The following is a 20,131-nucleotide window of genomic DNA, read 5'->3' as shown; positions in this document are numbered from 1 at the left end:
TCGGCATAGATGAGGGAGGGGTTAATATATGTGATGATGGATCCTGTCAGGTTAATTTAAGGTAGTACAGAAAAAAGCCATTGCTTTTAAAGTGACAGCAGAGCAGGATATTAACAAGATATAATAAGTATTTTATTAGGATAGTCCCTATGGGAGTGCTGAATTAACCCTTCCTTGCCATTTCGTCTTCCGTCCATCAGGGGGCGCGCTGCATGTTTCTCCTCTGCCTGATCCTGGTCTCCAGGAAGCGGATGTGTGAGCACCGAAATCTCTGAGGCTGTGAGAGACCCCATCCAAGTCATAACCGGGAGAGAGCCGGTACCTGCCTCGGTCCCTATGCTAGGTGAGGACCAGGAGCTCGATGCTCGTGGGGGAGGCTAGCATAATGTGCGGCCTGGGAGTGGCATTGCACTACGTGGAAACACTGCAGACAGAAAAGAGCTATGTTCTGTTCATAAGCACCGGTTGTTGCTGGGGATTCCTAAACACCATGATATCTTAAGATACCTTAAGGTTGACTGTATTATACCGATTACTTCTTAGCATAACAATGTCAATGCTCGGTTGCTTATTTTACCTCATAGGAACCTCTTCTGTGTTATGGTCTTTTATTTATATAGCGCCAACAATTTAGGCAGCACCTCGTCCCGTGCATACATTCAAAGGGTATTTTGCCCCTTTAGAGCTGTATTTGTGGCCTTGAAATTATGAGCGCCTGATTTTATGTTTCTACGTATTGCAGCCGGGGTCATGGAATGATTACTCTGATTCGCAGTAACCGAATCCTTTTTTTGCAGGATGCAACATGGCAGCAGCTATGGAGACTGAGCAGGTCGGAGTAGAGTTATTCGAGTCCGCGACTGGCAGTAGGAGTGCAGAACCCGACGGAGCAGATGCTGCGCCAGAGCCTTTTTATGTGGAACGTCACTCATGGAGTCAGATGCGAAAACTGCTGGCGGACACCAGGAAGTATCATGGCTTCATGATGGCCAAGGCACCGCATAGCTTCACGTTTGTTAAGAGGAATGACCCCGAGAGCCCGCACTCCGATCGCATGTACTACTTGGGTATGTGTGGACTTTTGGGGGGTTACTTGTGTAAGTGTGATGCGTGACCCTTGGGAGACCAGGTTTCTGTAGTTTATAGTATCCTCTCTATTATGATTCCACAATTTAATATATTGATTTGGATATCATTAAAACATATTTAATTGCTATGTGAATATGTAACCCTGTTGAAAACCATTTTATACTGTATTGATCTCCTGACACCTACTGTCTATTCAAAATGGGTATATTTCCTTTCATAACTACTAAAAAAAATTAATCAGTTCGGCTCCTAGATTTGTTTCTAGTTCCAAAAGCCTATATATGCTGCCATTCAAAAGTATGGGGTCACTTAGGAATGTACTTGTATTTAAAAGAAAAGCAAATTGTGTCCATTAAAATAACATGAAATGGATCAGAGATACGGTGCAGATGTTGTAAATGACTATTGTGGCTGGAAATTGATTTTTAATGGAATATCTTCATAGGCGTACAGAGGCCGTTTATCACTCCCATCACTCCTGTGTTCCAATGGCATGTTATGTTAGTGTATCCACGTTTGTTTAAAAGGCTAATTGATCATTTGAAACCCCATTTGCCATAATGTTACAGCTAGAAACTTCCTTCCCCTAAACTTTTGAACAGCAGTCTATATTTGTGCAAAAACAGTAAAAAAAAAAAAAATTATCTGCACTCTGAAAAGGTTGTTCATTGGAATGATAACACATTATTCTTTAGTGTCTGAGCCATAACTAGGGCTTACGGTGCCTTGGAGTAAGGATGGAGGTCCCGCTGCATGGTGGCATCACCCACTATAACCATACAAAATCATTGCCTAGGTTCTGTTTAAGATTCACTTGCATGAGACAGAGTAGTTACTATCCTGAGCGACTGATGAGATCTGAGTGATTTAAATTACTATCTGTAGGTAGAATACTAAGGCTCATGCATTTCAACCTATGCTGTGCTCTAAAGCTGTGTCTCAAAGAACAGACATACGCAAATGAGCGAGCCCGTGTAACCGCGAGTAGGCAGGTCCAAAGTGTGACGTACCTTGTTTCTGTATGAGTGTTTTAGTTTTAGGCTTGTATTTTGTTTTGCTTTCAGTGCCCTTTTGCCACTTTTTGACATAAACATACATAAGTATAACTGTCACTGTTTCATGCTGTGAACATGTACAGCAGTATTCTGTTGAGCTACTGTTAGTCTCGATAAAACCCAGAATTGAAAATTGACAGCCTTGCTTCAATTCTGAAAAGCCAAATATGTTGGAAGTGAAGGAAATCTAAAGAAATACTTCAGATTGTAGCCTTATTGTTTCAGGGGCATTTTTATTTCCTCTACGTGTTCAGTAAAAAAGGTGTGATAAATGTTTGGCTATCGTGTATTAAAATGTGAGACATAATTTGGTATTGTCATTTTGATTTAAATCCACCCTCGCTGGTACGAGCAAACTGCATATGGCCAGTATAAGAGTGAACGGTTATATGCACTGCTGACATTCTACAAATATATGTGTGTGTATATATATAATATATAATATATATTATATATATATGTGTGTGTAAGTAGGTAGAGTATATGGCAGGCCTGGAGCTGACAACCTTATCTTCATGAATGGTGCAGCAGAACACATATCTTCATAGTTTTTGCTTAAATGTGTCAGCTGGTTCCTATTTTGTCTTTTCAGCAATGTCCGGAGAGAACCGGGAGAACACCTTGTTCTACTCAGAGATCCCAAAGAACATCAACAGGGGGGCTGTACTTATGTTGTCTTGGAAACCACTTCTGGATACATTTCAGGTGAGATGGTCCATGTGGCGGGTCTCGTATAGTTGCAGTACATGTCTAAAGACGAAGGTGTATTAGTTGGGAGATATCATTTTCTATATGTAAGCCAATTCATGCACCAATTAATTCTGCTTTGCAGCGTGCAGAATGTTCCTTAAGCTGGAATTATTCCTTAGATCGGCAAAAAGAGTTTTCCGCTTCCTCTACTCCAAAAGGATCTTTCTCAAACTAGTCAGTATCCACACAGTTGCACTTACAGCTATATACATAATTTCCTTGCCAGCAAATGCAAACCACCTATAGTACTTTATACCACGTAGAAGTAAGATCATCTCTGGCTATTTTTCTGTACATTTGTATAGGTTTTGCACCATATGGGACAAGCTCCGAGGCACTTTCTTTCTGGTATGTGTTTATTTTGTCCCTTAACTTTATTTTTTCTGGACACCCTGGCGAATATTTCCATTGGGGATACGTTGAAGTCTTTCTCCCCAGTGCTGGCAATCATCATTAGCCTTTTCTAAGAACCATGTTTTGCTACAAACCTATCTAATCATTGTTTTGTTCAGACTGTATAGTTCTGTTTGTCCTGGGTTCATGCTTTATATAATGTATGTTGACAACTATGTCTTCTGTTACGTGCATAGGCAACACCAGATTATGGAATGTACTCTCGTGAGGAAGAGCTTCTTAGGGAAAGGAAACGCATTGGAACTGTGGGAATCTCTGCCTTTGACTACCATGCAGAGAGTGGCACCTTCCTCTTCCAGGCTGGCAGTGCCATCTACACTGTGCGGGATGGCGGCACCCGCGGGTTTACGGTGAGCCTAATCATAACTAAACTATTGCGTAGTTTGTGGCCTGGACTGTGAAAGTAGCTATAGTTAGTTGCCCTTTACCCAACCTATTTTAAGTTTAAAAATGGGCAGTCTGTTGTTGGTTATCAGGAACCATTCAGTAAATGTATAAAAAAGAATTAGAGCTGAAAAAGGTAGCAGGTAGGGGGAAAAAAGGAATCATGTCGCCTGGACAATGGGGAAAGGGGTAAGTGAGGTACAATTTAACAGTAGGGTCACTTAAGTACTCCACGGTGGTGTGTCACGATGTAGCAGTCTATCATAGTGAAGATGTTTATGGTTTGGGTGTCATCATGTGAGTAAGCACTCAATGGCCTTTTCTATAACCGCATTCAGTTAAAGTAGGGTATAAATAGAGTAACCTAGAAAAAAAAGAACAATTTGAGACCTGACAAGAACCGTTCAGCCTATATTCCTTGCTGTAAAGGCTTTGAACCTTAATAGGTCCTTGGCCTTGTCTTATGTTTAGCCGTATAACTATCCCGTTGATGTTTAAATCTTCTTCTGTAGTAATCTTGGGAACTGCATATAGTAGAACAGTTTTGGTGTCTGAGGAAGTTCCATATAGAAAATACACTATATGAATGAAAGTACACTATATGGACAAAAGTATTGGGACACCTGGACAGTACACCAATAGGGATAATATCACATTCTAAATACATAGACATTAATATGTAGTCGCCCCCCGTTTACAGCTATAACAGCTTCCACTCTTCTGGGAAGAATTCAACAAGATTTTGGAGCGTTTCTGTGGGAATGTTTGCCCATTTATCCAGTAGAGTATTTGTGAGGTCAGGCACTGATGTTGGACGATAAATAAAGCTGCCATATGTTGTGTGTCTTAGCACAGAATAGTATTGGGATATAGTGACATCATCCCAAAAAAAAGGAGAATTGCTCATAAACATTTACATTTATTTTGTTACTAATAATAGGATCTGTAAAAACTGTATTTTATGCGATTTGATGTAAAACTTTTAGGCATTGATTAGTGTTGGGGGTCGTGCACCTGTTTATTTGATGTTCATGCCCTGTGACCTGTTTGTAATAATGACCATGTGTGTCCCCACAGAAGCAACCACTGCAGCCTCGCTTATTGGAGAGCAGTTGTCCCAACATCCGCATGGATCCCTCCCTTTGTCCTGGAGATCCGACCTGGATTGCCTTTGTACACAGTAACGACCTATGGATTTCTAACATTGAGCGTGGGGAGGAACGCAGGCTGACCTTCGTGCACAAGGGTGAGGCAGCCAGACACAAAACTACAGAGCTTCACTGACCTCAGTGGGCCCCTTGGCACTTGTGGAGGCAGGTTAGATTAGATTTTTAAGACACTTTAGGAGTTATGTATAAAGAGCACTTCTGATATATTTATTTTTATCCCAATGAAAAAAACTTAGTTTGGTACCCCTCCCCCCCATTATAGAGTAGACAACTACCTAAGTGTACTGAATATTGCATACTCTAAAATTTGTCATTTTCTCACAGCTAAAGTTCCCTAGCATACTCTGCTTGGCATATTTCACTTTACTTGAACAGTCACCACAAAAAATATGGGAAAATTAAAAAAAACAGTGTGTGTCGAGTACTAATAAACTAACAGGATGATCACCAAGAGGAAGCAACTAATATACCAGTTTCTACAGCAAAGTTTTCTTTTTACTATGATGCGTGAAGTTCTAGTGGGCTGTGTATGTACAGACACGTAACTGCTGATGTGACTGTCCGAGACAAATTTCTCAAAACTAGTAAGAAATCATAAACCTTGTCTAATTAACCATATAGCTCTGATGTACTGAGCTGCTTCCCTTTAATTGAAATTAAATACATTATATTTTAATTGCAGGGATTACCAAACTTTGATCAAAAACTTGTACTTGTCAGGAATGAATGATTGTTGTATTATCTACTAGATAAATAAGCCACATGATTAACTACTGAACTAATGTCTTAATAGATATACTAGAGAGCTACTATGGAGGTCCGATGAGTATTTGGGGGATTTATTAGTGCCATACGTGGAAATACAGTAGCTGACTGAGCTGTCTCTGTGTTGAGTAAATTAAACATGCATACATGGACTTGATTAACTGTGTTTTGCGTATAGACTCAGCCGGGGTCGAGGAGGACGCACGCTCTGCGGGAGTCGCGACGTTCGTGTTGCAGGAGGAGTTTGATCGTTACACCGGGTATTGGTGGTGCCCCCGTAATGAGAAAAGTAAGAATAACATCTTGGCTGAATGCTCAAATGCCTTCACTGTGTTGCATTGCGCAGACTGTCACAGAACAAACCAGCAGCAAGTGCACTGATGCGTTTAAAGGGAAGCTATGTCAGTAGTCTTCTGAAATAAATGTAATGTTCTACTGTGCCTGTTTCCAAAAGATCTGGCTTGCTTTTGTTGGGGAAAAAAAATACTCCTTAGACAAAAGTTGATATTACTGTGATTACTTTATTCATATCCAAAGAAGTGAATAAACAACTAGGAGCCTATTTCTGTGTGTAAACATTGAGCTCTGTCCTCTGAGAAGATGATATCAAGCATATGTCACTGAAATGGCATTTTGTGACTAATGGCAAGTAAAGAAAAGTTCCATGACTAGAGGCGTTGGTAGCAGAAGGGTGGTGGTTATACCAATTTAGAGATAACTAGTCGAGTATTTTGTACAGCGCTGAAACCTGAATGTTTTTAATATTTTAGAGAGAAAGTAATATCGGGAAAGACTAAAGAATCTCAACCTTATTATTTTTACAGCTGCCTCTGGTGGTCAGATTTTGCGCATCCTGTACGAGGAGAATGACGAGTCTGAGGTCGAGATCATCCATGTAACATCCCCAATGCTGGAGACACGCAGAACTGACTCCTTCCGTTACCCCAAAGCGGGTGAGTTCTCCTTTTTTGTAACGGTGAATCAGAGCGCAGCAATGTAATAATTAGTGGCACTAATGATAAAAACTTTTACTGCTGTGGGTCTCACCTCTCCGGTTTGTAAAAGGTTTACTAAGCTGTAGTACATTCAAGTATAATTGATAAGTTAATTAGAAAATGGCAAATCATATGCCTAATAGTCACAATTTGCGAGAATGATATTGGTCTTTAGTTTACTACTTTACTTTGACATCAGGTTTTTTTCTACTTTAAAAAGATTACATTTCTCACACACTCTTCTCTTTCAGGTACTGCAAACCCTAAAGTGACATTTAAACTTTCTGAAATTACTGTGGATGCTGAGGGAAGGGTGAGTTTATATAGATGTAATACATATATTTGACACATGCGTACAAAGACATTTTTATATAGAATCTTTTTTGGCTGTTGATTAAATATTATACTGCAAAACAAGCAGTGGGTAATTGGTAAATAAAATTTTAATTGCTTTTAAGAAAACACATATTATTTTTTTTATTTTTTTTTATTTTTTTTAACTCTGTCCTCTTTTTCCAACCAATTTGTTACATTTGGGTAGTGTGCCTCCTGTTCTACCTCTTTGCTTTCAGATAAACCATGTTTTAAAATACCCTACAGCATCATCAGATAGTGTTTCTATATTAACAGATTACCCATGAATTAACATTGTTTTTTTATTAGCTAGAAATGATCGTTATCACTTATTATTATGTAACTTAGCAGTTATCCTTATGAAAGCTACATGAAGAATCTAGTAGGGCATAACGAAGGTTTGGTAATGGGTGATGCTATACGTAAAAGTAATTATACAACCTTAGAAATTATTGGAAAGTAATTCTGTCAATCATGACACATCTTCTGTGCAATGAAATGTCACTAACATAACTATGCAGGAACATATTGGCTTTTTGCTGAAAAAGTTCATAATGTATAGTGACTCAGAGGGTCTCTTGCATATGATGCATTTTGTAGGGCTAAAAAGCCAATTGTCTGCAAGAAATCCAGAGACTACAGAGACTCTGATTCTCAATGCTTTTCTTGTACAGAAAATCAAGCCCAGTGGGCATTAGCAGCAGCAGGAAAGTGTGTTTCCTATTGTGCACTAGGGCTGAAACAACTAATCGATAAAATCGATAATGAAAATCGTTGTCAACGATTTTCATTATCGATTAGTCGAATCGATTTTTATTGATTTTATCCTTATATAATCCGACCTCAAACAGAGATCGGATTATAACACTAGAATCCAGATCCCCCGCAACGCTGCAGGGGACCTGGATTCCCCTCACTGTCGGCCGGTCTCTCACTTCCGTCTCTCTCCCCCCTCCCATACACCCCTCTGACTCCTCCCCCCTCCCATACATCACTCTGCCTCTCTCCCGACTTCCTGGTGTTTTGTGAACCTCCGTTGCTGACAGGCACTTTCACTGCAGCTTCATAGAAGCCTCAGCGTAAGTGAAGGACAGGAACGGAGGCTGTCTGTGCGATGCAGACCCCCTCCGGCTGACAGAGAATCAAGGTCTCCTGCAGAGGATCATCCTCTCTGTCAGCCAGTGGGGGTCTGCATCGCACAGACAGCCTCCGTTCCTGTCCTTCACTTACACTGAGGCTTCTATGAAGCTGCAGTGAAAGTGCCTGTCAGCAACGGAGGTTCACAAAATACCAGGGAGTCGGGAGAGAGGCAGAGCAGTGTATGGGAGGGGGGAGGAGTCAGAGGGGTGTATGGGAGCCACCCTCCCATACACCACTCTGGCTCCTCCCCCTCCCATACGCCACTCTGCCTCTCTACCCGGCTCCCTTGTGTCTTGTGAACCTCCGTTGCTGACAGGAGGCAGAGTGGAGTATGGGAGGGGGGAGGAGGCAGAGTGGAGTATGGGAGGAGGCAGAGTGGTGTATGGGAGGGGGGAGGAGGCAGAGTGGTGTATGGGTGAGTTATAGTGGTGTATGGAGGGTATAATGAATTTCAGAGTGGCATATCTGGGGGAGGCAGAGTGGTGAATCAGGGAGAATTTCAGGGTGGTGCAGGGCATTTATGGGGAGCGGAGTGGCATATCAGGGTGCACAGTGGCATATAGGGAGGTATAAGGTATAAATGGGGGCGAGTGGCATATTGGAAGTTATAAGGCATATCAGGGGGGCATAAGACATATCTGGGGGTAAAAGGTATATCAGGGGGCTCAGTTGGATATCACTGGCATATAAGGAGTATAAGGCATATCAGGGGGCACAGTGGAATCTGGCATATAAGAGGTATAAGGCATATATGGGCCAGAGTGGCAAGCTGGGGGTCAGATGTACATAACTGGGGGCAGTTTGGTAAATAAAAGAAAATATAAACAAGGCTTTTTTTCTCAGTTTTTATTAAATATGAAAAATAGTTAACATATGAATTAATATTTACTAATAACTTTGTATTAAAACCTAGTTTGAGAAACACTGTGTTTGGGTTCTTGTAGCTTTTATTATTATGTCAGTAAAATAAGGTGAATAGCGAGAGGCCATTGCAATAAAGAGATGAAAGTGTAAATTGTACGTTTTTTATTACATTATTTTAAATTGAAAAAAAATGCATTTTTTTATCCGATTAATCGAAAAAATAATCGGCCAACTAATCGATTATTAAAATAATCGTTAGTTGCAGCCCTAAATATAAGCATCTTTATATAGGTCTCTCAGAATATGACAAACGACCCAAACGCACAGAACTCAAATTAAGACTTCCGACACTAAATGAAACCATGAATCAGTTAAATCATAAGATCTGATAGCTTTCAAATTCATCATACTTAAATTAGAAGTAGCCATCTTCTGAAACCATAAGGAACATAAAAAAACAGCCCAACCCAATAACATCTAAAACTCGATATTTCCAAAATAATCCAATGTGAAAAAATGTAAAGAGTAAATCCCTAAATAGAGATGAAAGTGTAAATTGTACGTTTTTTATTACATTATTTTAAATTAAAAAAAATTGCATTTTTTATCCGATTAATGGATTAATCAAAAAAATAATCGGCCAACTAATCGATTATTAAAATAATCGTTAGTTGCAGCCCTATTGTGCACACAAATAAATGGCCTACCTTTTCCTTCTAAGGTATTGGATGTCAAGGACAAAGAACTCCAGCAGCCGTTTGAAGTGCTATTTGGAAGCACTGAATATATTGTGAGGGCTGGATGGACACCCGATGGGAATTAGTGAGTATCTCTGGAATATAGAGAGTGCGTGTATTTTTGTATAATTTTTTTCATGTATTTATGGCAATTTGTTTAGGCCTCCTGCTGAGCATACTAATGGAATACAATTGCACAGTACAAATTAAACATACTTATTTTGACAACTTATACTAGGCAGGTGGGTCTTAGGTTGCATTGAAAGAAATGAAAACCTTTCCTGTATGTATGTGCAGCCTCATGTTTTTTTTTTTTTAAATTGTGTTTTAAGTAATGCGATCATTGCAGGCAGTTACACTAAAATACTGATATAGGTACATCCAGGGGAGTTAGTGGCTATACTTTGCAGCCAAAAAATGTTTCCGGCAAGAGGTAGGCCACTTGGAAAACAACTTGTGTATTCCCCAAGTATAGAAGGTTCTCCCAAAAGAGATTGCAAATCATTAGGAAATGTTCCTTCCACTAATGGTATCCTTCGTTTCAGTGTTTGGGCCATTTTGCTTGATCGCCCACAAACGCGTCTGCAGATTGTTCTCATCCCTCCTGCGCTATTCATCAGTCCCTATGAAGCTTCTCCTGATAACCCACTTCTGTTTGACTCCTTGGCAGACTGCGCAACACCACTTGTTATATACGAAGAGACGACAGACGTTTGGATAAATGTAAGGAAAATATGCAGCAAGACCTTAAGCCATATTTTCTGTCTAAAATGGTTGTGTTGGATTATATAGTAAATGTTGCTTTATCTTGTATCGTTTTAAATATTGGCTAATAATTGATTGATATTTCTAAAAGAAAAAGATGAATAGGATTTAGAGCACAGAAATTAGTATATCTGCAAGTCTACAGTATATGTGTATACAGAAAGTATGTATAGCCGCCATCTAAACTTGAATGCAAGCCTAAAGAGGACCTTTTTAGTCGGAAGAATGTTTGAACCACCAGTCAACTAATTTCTACTTCAGTTGCACATGCGTACGGGTGAAAAAAGTTCATAGGGGCACTGTAACTTTTTGTACAGGCCATACATTGAGTGTTTCCTAAACGCTATTATTTAACTTGTCACTGACTAAGTTTGTGTTGACTGACTAGAACGGGATGCAGCTCCCTGTTCTACGATATATGCTGCCAAAATCAGCATTTTATTGATGTGCGATAACCGTTTGTCCTTCAGATTCATGATATCCTGCACTTCTTTCCCCAAACTCGGGAAGATGAGATACAATTCCTCTTTGCCTCTGAGTGCAAGACTGGTTTCCGGCACCTTTACAGGATTACCAGCGTGTTGAGAACTGGTGGCACGGGGAAGGGGGGAGCTGACCTGCTGGGACTTGGTAAGTTAACTGCCCCATCTTGTAGGGGAGCGGTGCAAGCGTTATAATACACGGTAATAATGTAGAGTTATAAGCACTGTAAACTATAAGCACTGTAAGTGATTAGTATGGTGTTTATAGTTATTACATTCTGGGGTAAAATATTGGTGACCAACTATAGTTGCCCTTCACCTTTTTTTCCAAGGAACTAAAGCTCTCTGAAACAAGGATTACAAGCAGAGTTAAGTAAATGGAAAATAGAAAATGTATATTAGTATGCACATTCTAGTATGGTTAATTATAGTAGTGGTATTTATTGCCGGTATTCCAGAGCTGGAGACCACTTTAAATGCAGTTATGCTGTCCATAAAAGAAAAAAAAATCCATCCGTATTTTAAGGCGATAGATTGTTTTCTGAGTTCTTGTTGTCCCTACTCCATGCAGCCAAAATAAAGTGCACCGCCTTGACTAGGCTCAATCCAATTACACGCACACAGCTGCCGCTGATTTAGTGTGACATCTGGAAAATTGTCCCACGCAGCCTTCATGCAGTGATACAAGAACTATTGAATTCAAGAATTCTTCTCTGTGCTGGAATAGATTAGATGGGCAGAAATTGTTTTTGACGGTACATAAAGAGTTTTATCTTATTTAGGTACAAACCTCTTTCGATATAAGCAGAAAAAAAATAAGGACTGGGTAATGTTTATTTTTAGTTCCCCAAAAACGAAAGCTATGAATTTTTTCAGCCCCCAAAATAGAGCTCTACCCAGCCTGGTGTTACCATATCTAAACTTTCAAAGTTAAGGCAGGGGTCGACAAATTTGATTTGGATCTGTGAGCCAGCCACAAAATGTAGGAGACAGTTTTTTTACTACTTTGGGGTCACCTAGTCCGCGTTACATGGGCCCGTTTTATCTCAGCCAAGCAGGGAGACCTGGATTCCCAATGGCAGCCCTGTCTAGAGCTGCCTCCTTTTCCTGCAAGACCCTGGAAGCCAGGAGGTGATTTCTAGTTGAGCTGGCGCCCGGGGTTTGTTGAGCCCTGGTTTGACGTAAGGGTGGGATAATCCTACTTACACCTTATGTTAAGTTTACTTTCAGTCTGAAATAGGGTATTTGACATAACGGACTGGAATCATGCCCTTCACCAGGAACCTTATGTTATAGTAGATTTTTGCAGTAACGAATATGCATGCATGTATGTATGTTATGGATGTGTTTTGCTGTGATGGCATACAATTAAGTGATTTAATTTCAGTAGGAGTATTTAGGGATTTACTCTTTACATTTTTTCACATTGGATTATTTTGGAAATATCGAGTTTTAGATGTTATTGGGTTGGGCTGTTTTTTTATGTTCCTTATGGTTTCAGAAGATGGCTACTTCTAATTTAAGTATGATGAATTTGAAAGCTATCAGATCTTATGATTTAACTGATTCATGGTTTCATTTAGTGTCGGAAGTCTTAATTTGAGTTCTGTGCGTTTGGGTCGTTTGTCATATTCTGAGAGACCTATATAAAGATGCTTATATTTAGGGCTGCAACTAACGATTATTTTAATAATCGATTAGTTGGCCGATTATTTTTTCGATTAATCGGATAAAAAAATGCATTTTTTTTCAATTTAAAATAATGTAATAAAAAACGTACAATTTACACTTTCATCTCTTTATTGCAATGGCCTCTCTCTATTCACCTTTTTATTTTACTGACATAATAATAAAAGCTACAAGAACCCAAACACAGTGTTTCTCAAACTAGGTTTTAATACAGTTATTAGTTAATATTAATTCATATGTTAACTATTTTTCATATTTAATAAAAACTATGAGAAAAAAGCCTTGTTTATATTTTTTTATTTACCAAACTGCCCCCAGTTATGCACATCTGACCCCCAGCTTGCCACTCTGCCCCCATATATGCCTTATACCTCTTATATGCTAGATTCCACTGTGCCCCCGATATGCCTTATACTCCTTATATGCCAGTGATATGCAACTGAGCCCCCTGATATACCTTTTACCCCCAGATATGTTTTATGCCCCCCTGATATGCCTAATATCGATATGCCTTATACCCCCTATATGCCCTGAAATTCATAATCCCCCCCCCCATACACCACTATAACTCACCCATACACCACTCTGGCTCCTCCCCCTCCCATACACCAATCTGGCTCCTCCCCCTCATACTCTACTCTGGCTCCTCCCCCTCTCATACTCCACTCTGGCTCCTCCCCCTCCCATACTCCACTCTGGCCCCTCCCATACTCCACTCTGGCTCCTCCCCCTCCCATACTCCACTCTGCCTCCTCCCCCTCCCATGCTCCACTCTGCCTCCTCCCCCCCTCCCATACACCATTCTGCCTCCTCCCCCTCCCATACTCGACTCTGCCTCCTCCCCCTCCCATACTCGACTCTGCCTCCTCCCATACTCGACTCTGCCTCCTCCCATACTCGACTCTGCCTCCTCCTCCCATACTCGACTCTGCCTCCTCCTCCCATACTCGACTCTGCCTCCTCCTCCCATACTCGACTCTGCCTCCTCCTCCCATACTCGACTCTGCCTCCTCCTCCCATACTCGACTCTGCCTCCTCCTCCCATACTCGACTCTGCCTCCTCCTCCCATACTCGACTCTGCCTCCTCCTCCCATACTCGACTCTGCCTCCTCCTCCCATACTCGACTCTGCCTCCTCCTCCCATACTCGACTCTGCCTCCTCCTCCCATACTCGACTCTGCCTCCTCCTCCCATACTCCACTCTGCCTCCTCCTCCCATACTCCACTCTGCCTCCTCCTCCCATACTGTCAGTAACGGAGTCGGGAGAGAGGCAGAGCGGTGTATGGGAGGGGGGAGAGAGACGGAAGTGAGAGACCGGCCGACAGTGAGGGGAATCCAGGTCCCCTGCAGCGTTGCCGGGGATCTGGATTCTAGTGTTATAATCCGATCTCTGTTTGAGGTCGGATTATATAAAGAGAGGAGTTTTTCAGAGCATTTACTCTGAAAAAAACCTCTTTTTATAATCGATAAAAATCGATTCACCTAATCGATAATGAACATCGTTGACAACGATTTTCATTATCGATTATTATCGATTTTATCGATTAGTTGTTTCAGCCCTACTTTTATTTATCTCTCACCATATGAGTCTTAAAGTGTATTTCACTGAACCCGTAGGGACCTGTGCAAAGTTTGGTCTATCAAGGTAGGATATTTATGGTGTTGGCCATATTTGGATTGCTTTTCTGTGCAGATTTATCTTGGTAAGGTGTAGCTGTGTGCTTCAAGGCTCCCTCTTTTAACTGAGATGTCACCGCCATACTCCTGTTTTTTGAAATGTGTTTTTAGGTGACTTTCGTTGTCCCATAAAAGATGAGGTGGCAGTCACCAGCGGAGAATGGGAAGTTCTTGGCCGGCATGGATCTAATGTAAGCTTGGTTACCTTATCCTTATCCTTTTTTTTTTTTTTGGCAAACAAAGCCCTTTTGCACCACTGAGCGAATATTGATATATAGCCAAGGCATGGCTACGCAGGATTGAATGTGTATACAATCATGAGATCCTGTGCTAATGCTTTTAAGAAACATCACCACACACAATTTTAAAATAAATGCATATTAAAAGCCATTGTGCACTCCAATGCATTATACGGAATGCAGATTGGTGTTCCTGAATTGTGGGTACAGGATGCATGCTTTAGCATGTTGCCTGCTCGAGTGCTACTTTGCATGCCAGCTAAACTCGCATACATTAGACTTGAACCCCCATTAAAATGATTGGGAATAAAATATGCATACTGGTGAGTTGAGCAGTGCAGGCACTGCAGGTTTTTTCCTTCCTAAAATGCAGTATGCATTAAATAATGGGGACTGGATTGCCCCTTTAACACAAAGAGGAGCTTGCTAAACTCTACTACCCTGCTGATTGTGTCTACGCTGGATTTATTGTTGCTACAATAGATTGTTGGAATCTCAAATTTAATGTTTCAACTTTTATCCTCCAGATCCGAGTGGATGAAATTAATAAATTGGTGTTTTTTGAGGCCACAAAAGACACCCCTCTGGAGCATCACTTGTATGTCGCCAACTACGAGACACCTGGAGAGGTGACCAGGCTCACAGACCTGGGATACTCTCATTCTTGTTGTGTCAGCCAGGTAAACATTTTTATTGTGAATGTGTACATTTACCACAGAAACCTTAGAGCAAATTGTGAAGCTATATCGAAGAAATAAATCCATTTAGGAGCTTGTCATACAAGTAGGTGGTGCATGAATGTTTCTCATCCTTCATACTACTTAAGACCTGGGTGTTAAGTGGACCCCAATTCATTCAGAATTATCCCTGATTCTTGCATTCCATTCCTTTTCTCAGTTAATTGCTAGTAGAAAATAGCTTTTTTTTTTTTATTTTGTTTTTTTTTTGAGCTAGATAACAACATAAAAAAATGGCTTAGCCTGAGGTGTAAAATGTAAATCTGAATAACTCGGCAGCCCTAGATGTGTGTCGACTATAAAATAGTATAAAAAAAACTATATAAATAGTATCTGCCTATCCATATTTATTTTTTGTTTAATAGTAGTAGTTCCGTAGTTGCAGAACTTGCAAGCATTTATTTTTCTGAGTGTTTGTAACGTGAATGATTGACCGAGAAAGCACACTAAAATGATGTTCTTTGGCTTTTTCTTCCTCAGCATTGCGACATGTTCATCAGCAGGTATAGCAGTCAGACTCTTCCCCACTCTGTGCATCTTTTCCGTCTCACAGGCTCTGGATCAGACCTGACACAGAGAGGCAAAGAATTTTGGGCCACACTTTTGGAATCACCAGGTGGGCCAGGCTATTTGATCAATATTTGTTATGAGGAAAAGTGAGAACTAGTTACATAGATGTTAACCCTTATATAGATTTGTGAACCTGTAGGCAATGTGACATCTTACTTTAAACTGCCCCCTTTCTAAATTTTCTTTTTTTTTTTTTTTTTTAGGAGCACTTCCAGGTTACATTGCCCCGGAGATATTCTCATTCCCTAGTCGCACAGGCTACACCTTGTATGGGATGATGTACAAACCTCATCATTTGCAACCTGGCAAAAAATACCCTACTGTGCTCTTTATTTATGGGGGCCCACAGGTAAGATCTTGAAAATAATTTTCCTATTAAACCTATTTTGCTTATGCGCTGTTTAAGGGTTGAGTAATGGTTATGGCATTTGTTATATAAATTCAATAAAAGACTGTCACTGCACAATTGTGTGAAAACACAAAATGCAACTTTTACATAATCATTTCATGTATTGAAGGTAAAAGGTTAATCAGAACCTAGATGACCCATGTGAAAAAATAATTGCTACTAATAACTTGTTGTGCCACCCTTGGCGACAGCAACTGCAATTAAACATTTGCGATGACTAGCAATCAGTCTTTTACATTGCTGTGGAGGAATTTTGGGTCTTGGCAGAATTGTTTTAATTCAGCCACATTGGAGGGCTTTTGTCCATGAACTACCTTCATGCTACATCATCTCAATCAGATTCAACTTTAAGAGGTGCACTTGCTTGTGTGCTTCGGATCACTGTCCCTCTGCATAACCCAACTGGTAGAGAGCAGAATTCATGGTTCCATCCATTATGGCAAGTTGCCCACATCCTGAAGCTGCCCCAGACCATCACACTACCTCCTCGTTTGAACTGTTGATATGATGCTCTTATTGTGGAATGTTCTTTTCACTTTATGCCAGATGAAACGGGACCCATGTCTTCTAAAAAGTTCCACTTGTGACTCATTAGCCCACCGAATATTATCCCAAAAGTCTTGGGAGTCATTGATGTTTTTTGGAAAATGTGAGACAATCCTTTGTGTTCTTATTGGCCTGGAGTGGTTTTCACCTTGCAACTCTCTCCCACGGATGTGATTTTTGCTCCCATGGATGTTTCTTATTGTGGAATCATGAACACTGACCTTGGGCAAGTAAGGTCCATGTTAGTCTGGGTTCTTTTGTAACGTCCTGGATTAGTTGTAGATGGGCTCTTGGAGGAATTTTGGTAGGTCGTTCTCTCCTGGGAAGGTTCACCACTGTTCCAAGTTTCTCTATTTTGTAGATAATGGCTCTCATTGTGGTTTACTGGAATCCCAGAGCCTTAGAATGGCTTTGTCACCCTTCTCAAACTGATAGATGTTAATGACTTTGTTTTGCAACTGTTTTTGAATTTCTTTGGTTCATGGCATCATTTGCTGCCTTTTGAGATGTTTTTTAGCCCGTTTCGCAAGACAGGTTCTATTTAATTGACGTTTATATTCATCAGGGCTGACATTAATCATGTCTGGGTGTGTTTAGTGAAATTTAACCCAATTATCAATTAAATCTAGTTAATTTGTTGATTAAGGGGGCAATTACTTTGTTACACAGGGATGGCTAGGAATGGATATCTTTTCCTTCTATTCGTGAAATCATCATTTAAAAATGGCATTTTGTGTTTTCTCGGGTCATCTTTGTCTAATGTTAAAATGAGCTTGATCTAAATCATTTAATTGTGGCAAATATTGAAAATCTGGAAGGGGCAAATTTTTTTTCACAGTACTGTGTGTGTGTATGTGCACAAGTACTTAATAATAAAAGATGGCAATGAAGGACTAAATGAGAGAACCTCCTTTCCTACAGGTGCAGCTAGTTAACAATCGCTTTAAAGGAATGAAGTACTTCCGACTGAACACACTAGCATCGCTTGGATATGTAGTAGTTGTCATTGACAACAGGGGCTCTTGTCATCGTGGGCTGAAGTTTGAAGGAGCTTTCAAATACAAGATGGTAAGGCAGAGAAAAGGGAAAAAAAATAACTGGTTTATATATTAATGATATAACTCCCCACTGTTCTTTGCATCATCCATGATAAGGACAGGCACTTTTTTTAGTTTTGGTTTGGTTCTGTTTTTGTTTTTTGATAGAACGTACTTATCTTGAGGCTGCTGTTGTCTTGATTATTTGAATTATCAATATTTCACAGAATTGGTGAATCTTTTTTTCTGCTCTCAAACCACAGGGTCAAGTTGAGATAGATGATCAAGTGGAGGGACTGCAATATTTGGCTACTAAATACAATTTTATAGATCTGGATCGGGTGGGTGTCCATGGATGGTCTTATGGAGGTTACCTGTCCCTCATGGCATTAGTACAGAGACCCGATGTATTCAGGGTAAGTAGCCACATGGACCATACAGAAGTGCAATATCTGTGAAATTATCTTCCAAAGCAGACCTCATCTCTGTATTGCTGGAGGAAAAAGTATTTCCTGATCGCCCACCCTCTTCTTGTTTAGCCACCCATGTGAACATTTCTATTCTCCATCTGCTAGGCATATTCCACTGTATTCATAGCTTTGGAAGTCTCGTTATTGGGCCAAGTTCCCAAAGTAATTATAAAGGTGTTTTCCACTTAGTGATCACTGGAGAAACAGTCTGACTAGTGAGATGCGAATGAGTTCTGATTTAGCCGTTTTTCCCTTGGTTTTATACAACTTAATGTTTCCATCCTTTCTGGTCTTACTCATGCTTTTGTTCCTCAACTCCACAAACCCACTTCTGTTTTTGTGTTGTGTTCTTTTGTCACTTCTGCCCCTTCATTGCTTGTAACTATCTTCCTGAGTGTTAATGTCCTCGCCTCTGATTCAGGTTGCAATAGCTGGAGCGCCTGTGACTCTGTGGATCTTTTACGATACGGGGTACACTGAGCGGTACATGGGACATCCAGACCAGAATGAGCATGGCTACTACTTGGGCTCTGTGGCAATGCAGGCTGAAAAGTTCCCTTCTGAGTAAGTGTCAAGACTCTGAATAATAATACTTGCTGCTGATTATACGCGACAGTGTAATCACGTTAACAGTTTCTTCTGCTAAAATAAATACATGTTCGTTCATTGGCAACCAGTTTTTAATCTCCATTACATTGCTGGTTCAGGCTAACTTATTAAGCCTTGTATTAAGAGCTTCTGAACCATTATTCATGCTTAGCACCCCAGGCAAAATATCATTCATTCTCTGATTCCAATATCCTCTTAGATTTGTACAGGGCTTCAGAATATGATGGTGCTATAAAAATCCATAAATAATTTACATGTCACTTCAAATCCTCAGTCAATAATGTTAAACATCATAGGCCAATACTGCTGAGGTTTCGTATTTAGATAATGCATTCCAATTCTCAAACATTGCAGACTTAGCTGATACACTGGCCATACGTAACTGCAGATCTATTGTTAAGAATTGTTAGGTGGATTTCCATCTTTTACAATTCTGTATCGTTTTCTGACTTGCTCTGTCTTTCACAGGCCCAACAGATTGCTTCTCTTACATGGGTTCCTGGATGAGAACGTACATTTTGCTCACACAAGCATCCTACTAAGCTTTCTGGTACGCAGTGGGAAGCCGTACGACCTTCAGGTGAGAGCTCTGCCAACTGTATGCACACCAACATTGCATCACTGATCCCCTGAAAGCTTCTTAGTTTGTGTTTTATTTACTTCAATTATTTGCCTACAGATATATCCTCAGGAACGGCACAGCATCCGGGTCCCTGAATCAGGAGAACATTATGAACTGCATCTCCTGTACTACCTGCAGGAAAACCTGGGCTCCCGGATAGCAGTCACTAAAGCCTTGTGAGCTAATGCTTAGCGGCAGTTAGGATGGATGAGAGTTGAAGCCTCCTCGTTGCCTGCAGTTTTGAACACCTGCTGATTTCACGTACATCGCCTGTTCCCTGGTCCGCCATCAGAAGAGAATTAACCAGGCCTGTAATACATTCATACAGTACTACAAAGATATTCCAACGGTCTTTCCTTGGCCATTAGAATTAATGTGTTTGTATCACAGCACTATATCACAGAATTAAATGCTTCGGTACCTTACCACTTTGATGGGAGGTATCTCGTGAACAGTCAGATCTTCTTTGGCCAGTGACATTCATATAAACTTCATAATACAAGTTATAATAACATTAGAAATCTATATACCTTAGAGAAATGGAAAGAAGATTTGAGAAAC

The 20,131-nt window shown here is 40.4% G+C and overlaps 1 protein-coding gene across 1 annotated transcript; it reads left to right on the top strand.

Annotated features, from left to right (window-relative positions):
- Positions 1 to 287: 287 nt before the first annotated feature.
- Positions 288 to 19,750, top strand: LOC149300065 (dipeptidyl peptidase 8-like). The gene is made up of 20 exons (XM_089485592.1): positions 288 to 343; positions 798 to 1,067; positions 2,737 to 2,849; positions 3,485 to 3,658; positions 4,770 to 4,938; positions 5,805 to 5,915; positions 6,451 to 6,579; positions 6,873 to 6,934; positions 9,701 to 9,801; positions 10,262 to 10,439; positions 10,952 to 11,111; positions 14,443 to 14,522; positions 15,098 to 15,250; positions 15,788 to 15,923; positions 16,081 to 16,226; positions 17,754 to 17,900; positions 18,133 to 18,285; positions 18,761 to 18,903; positions 19,417 to 19,528; positions 19,628 to 19,750. Exons 1-20 carry the CDS (start codon positions 337 to 339, stop codon positions 19,748 to 19,750), a joined length of 2,667 nt encoding a protein of 888 aa, XP_089341718.1. The 5' UTR covers positions 288 to 336.
- Positions 19,751 to 20,131: the final 381 nt, after the last annotated feature.

The sequence above is a fragment of the Sceloporus occidentalis genome, unplaced genomic scaffold (assembly GCF_023333645.1).
Source record: "Sceloporus occidentalis isolate IW3139 unplaced genomic scaffold, rSceOcc1.0.p SCAF_26, whole genome shotgun sequence".
NCBI classification, from domain to species: domain Eukaryota; kingdom Metazoa; phylum Chordata; class Lepidosauria; order Squamata; family Phrynosomatidae; genus Sceloporus; species Sceloporus occidentalis.
Note: the sequence above shows the minus strand (reverse complement) of the source record. Positions and strands in the feature narration are given on the sequence as shown.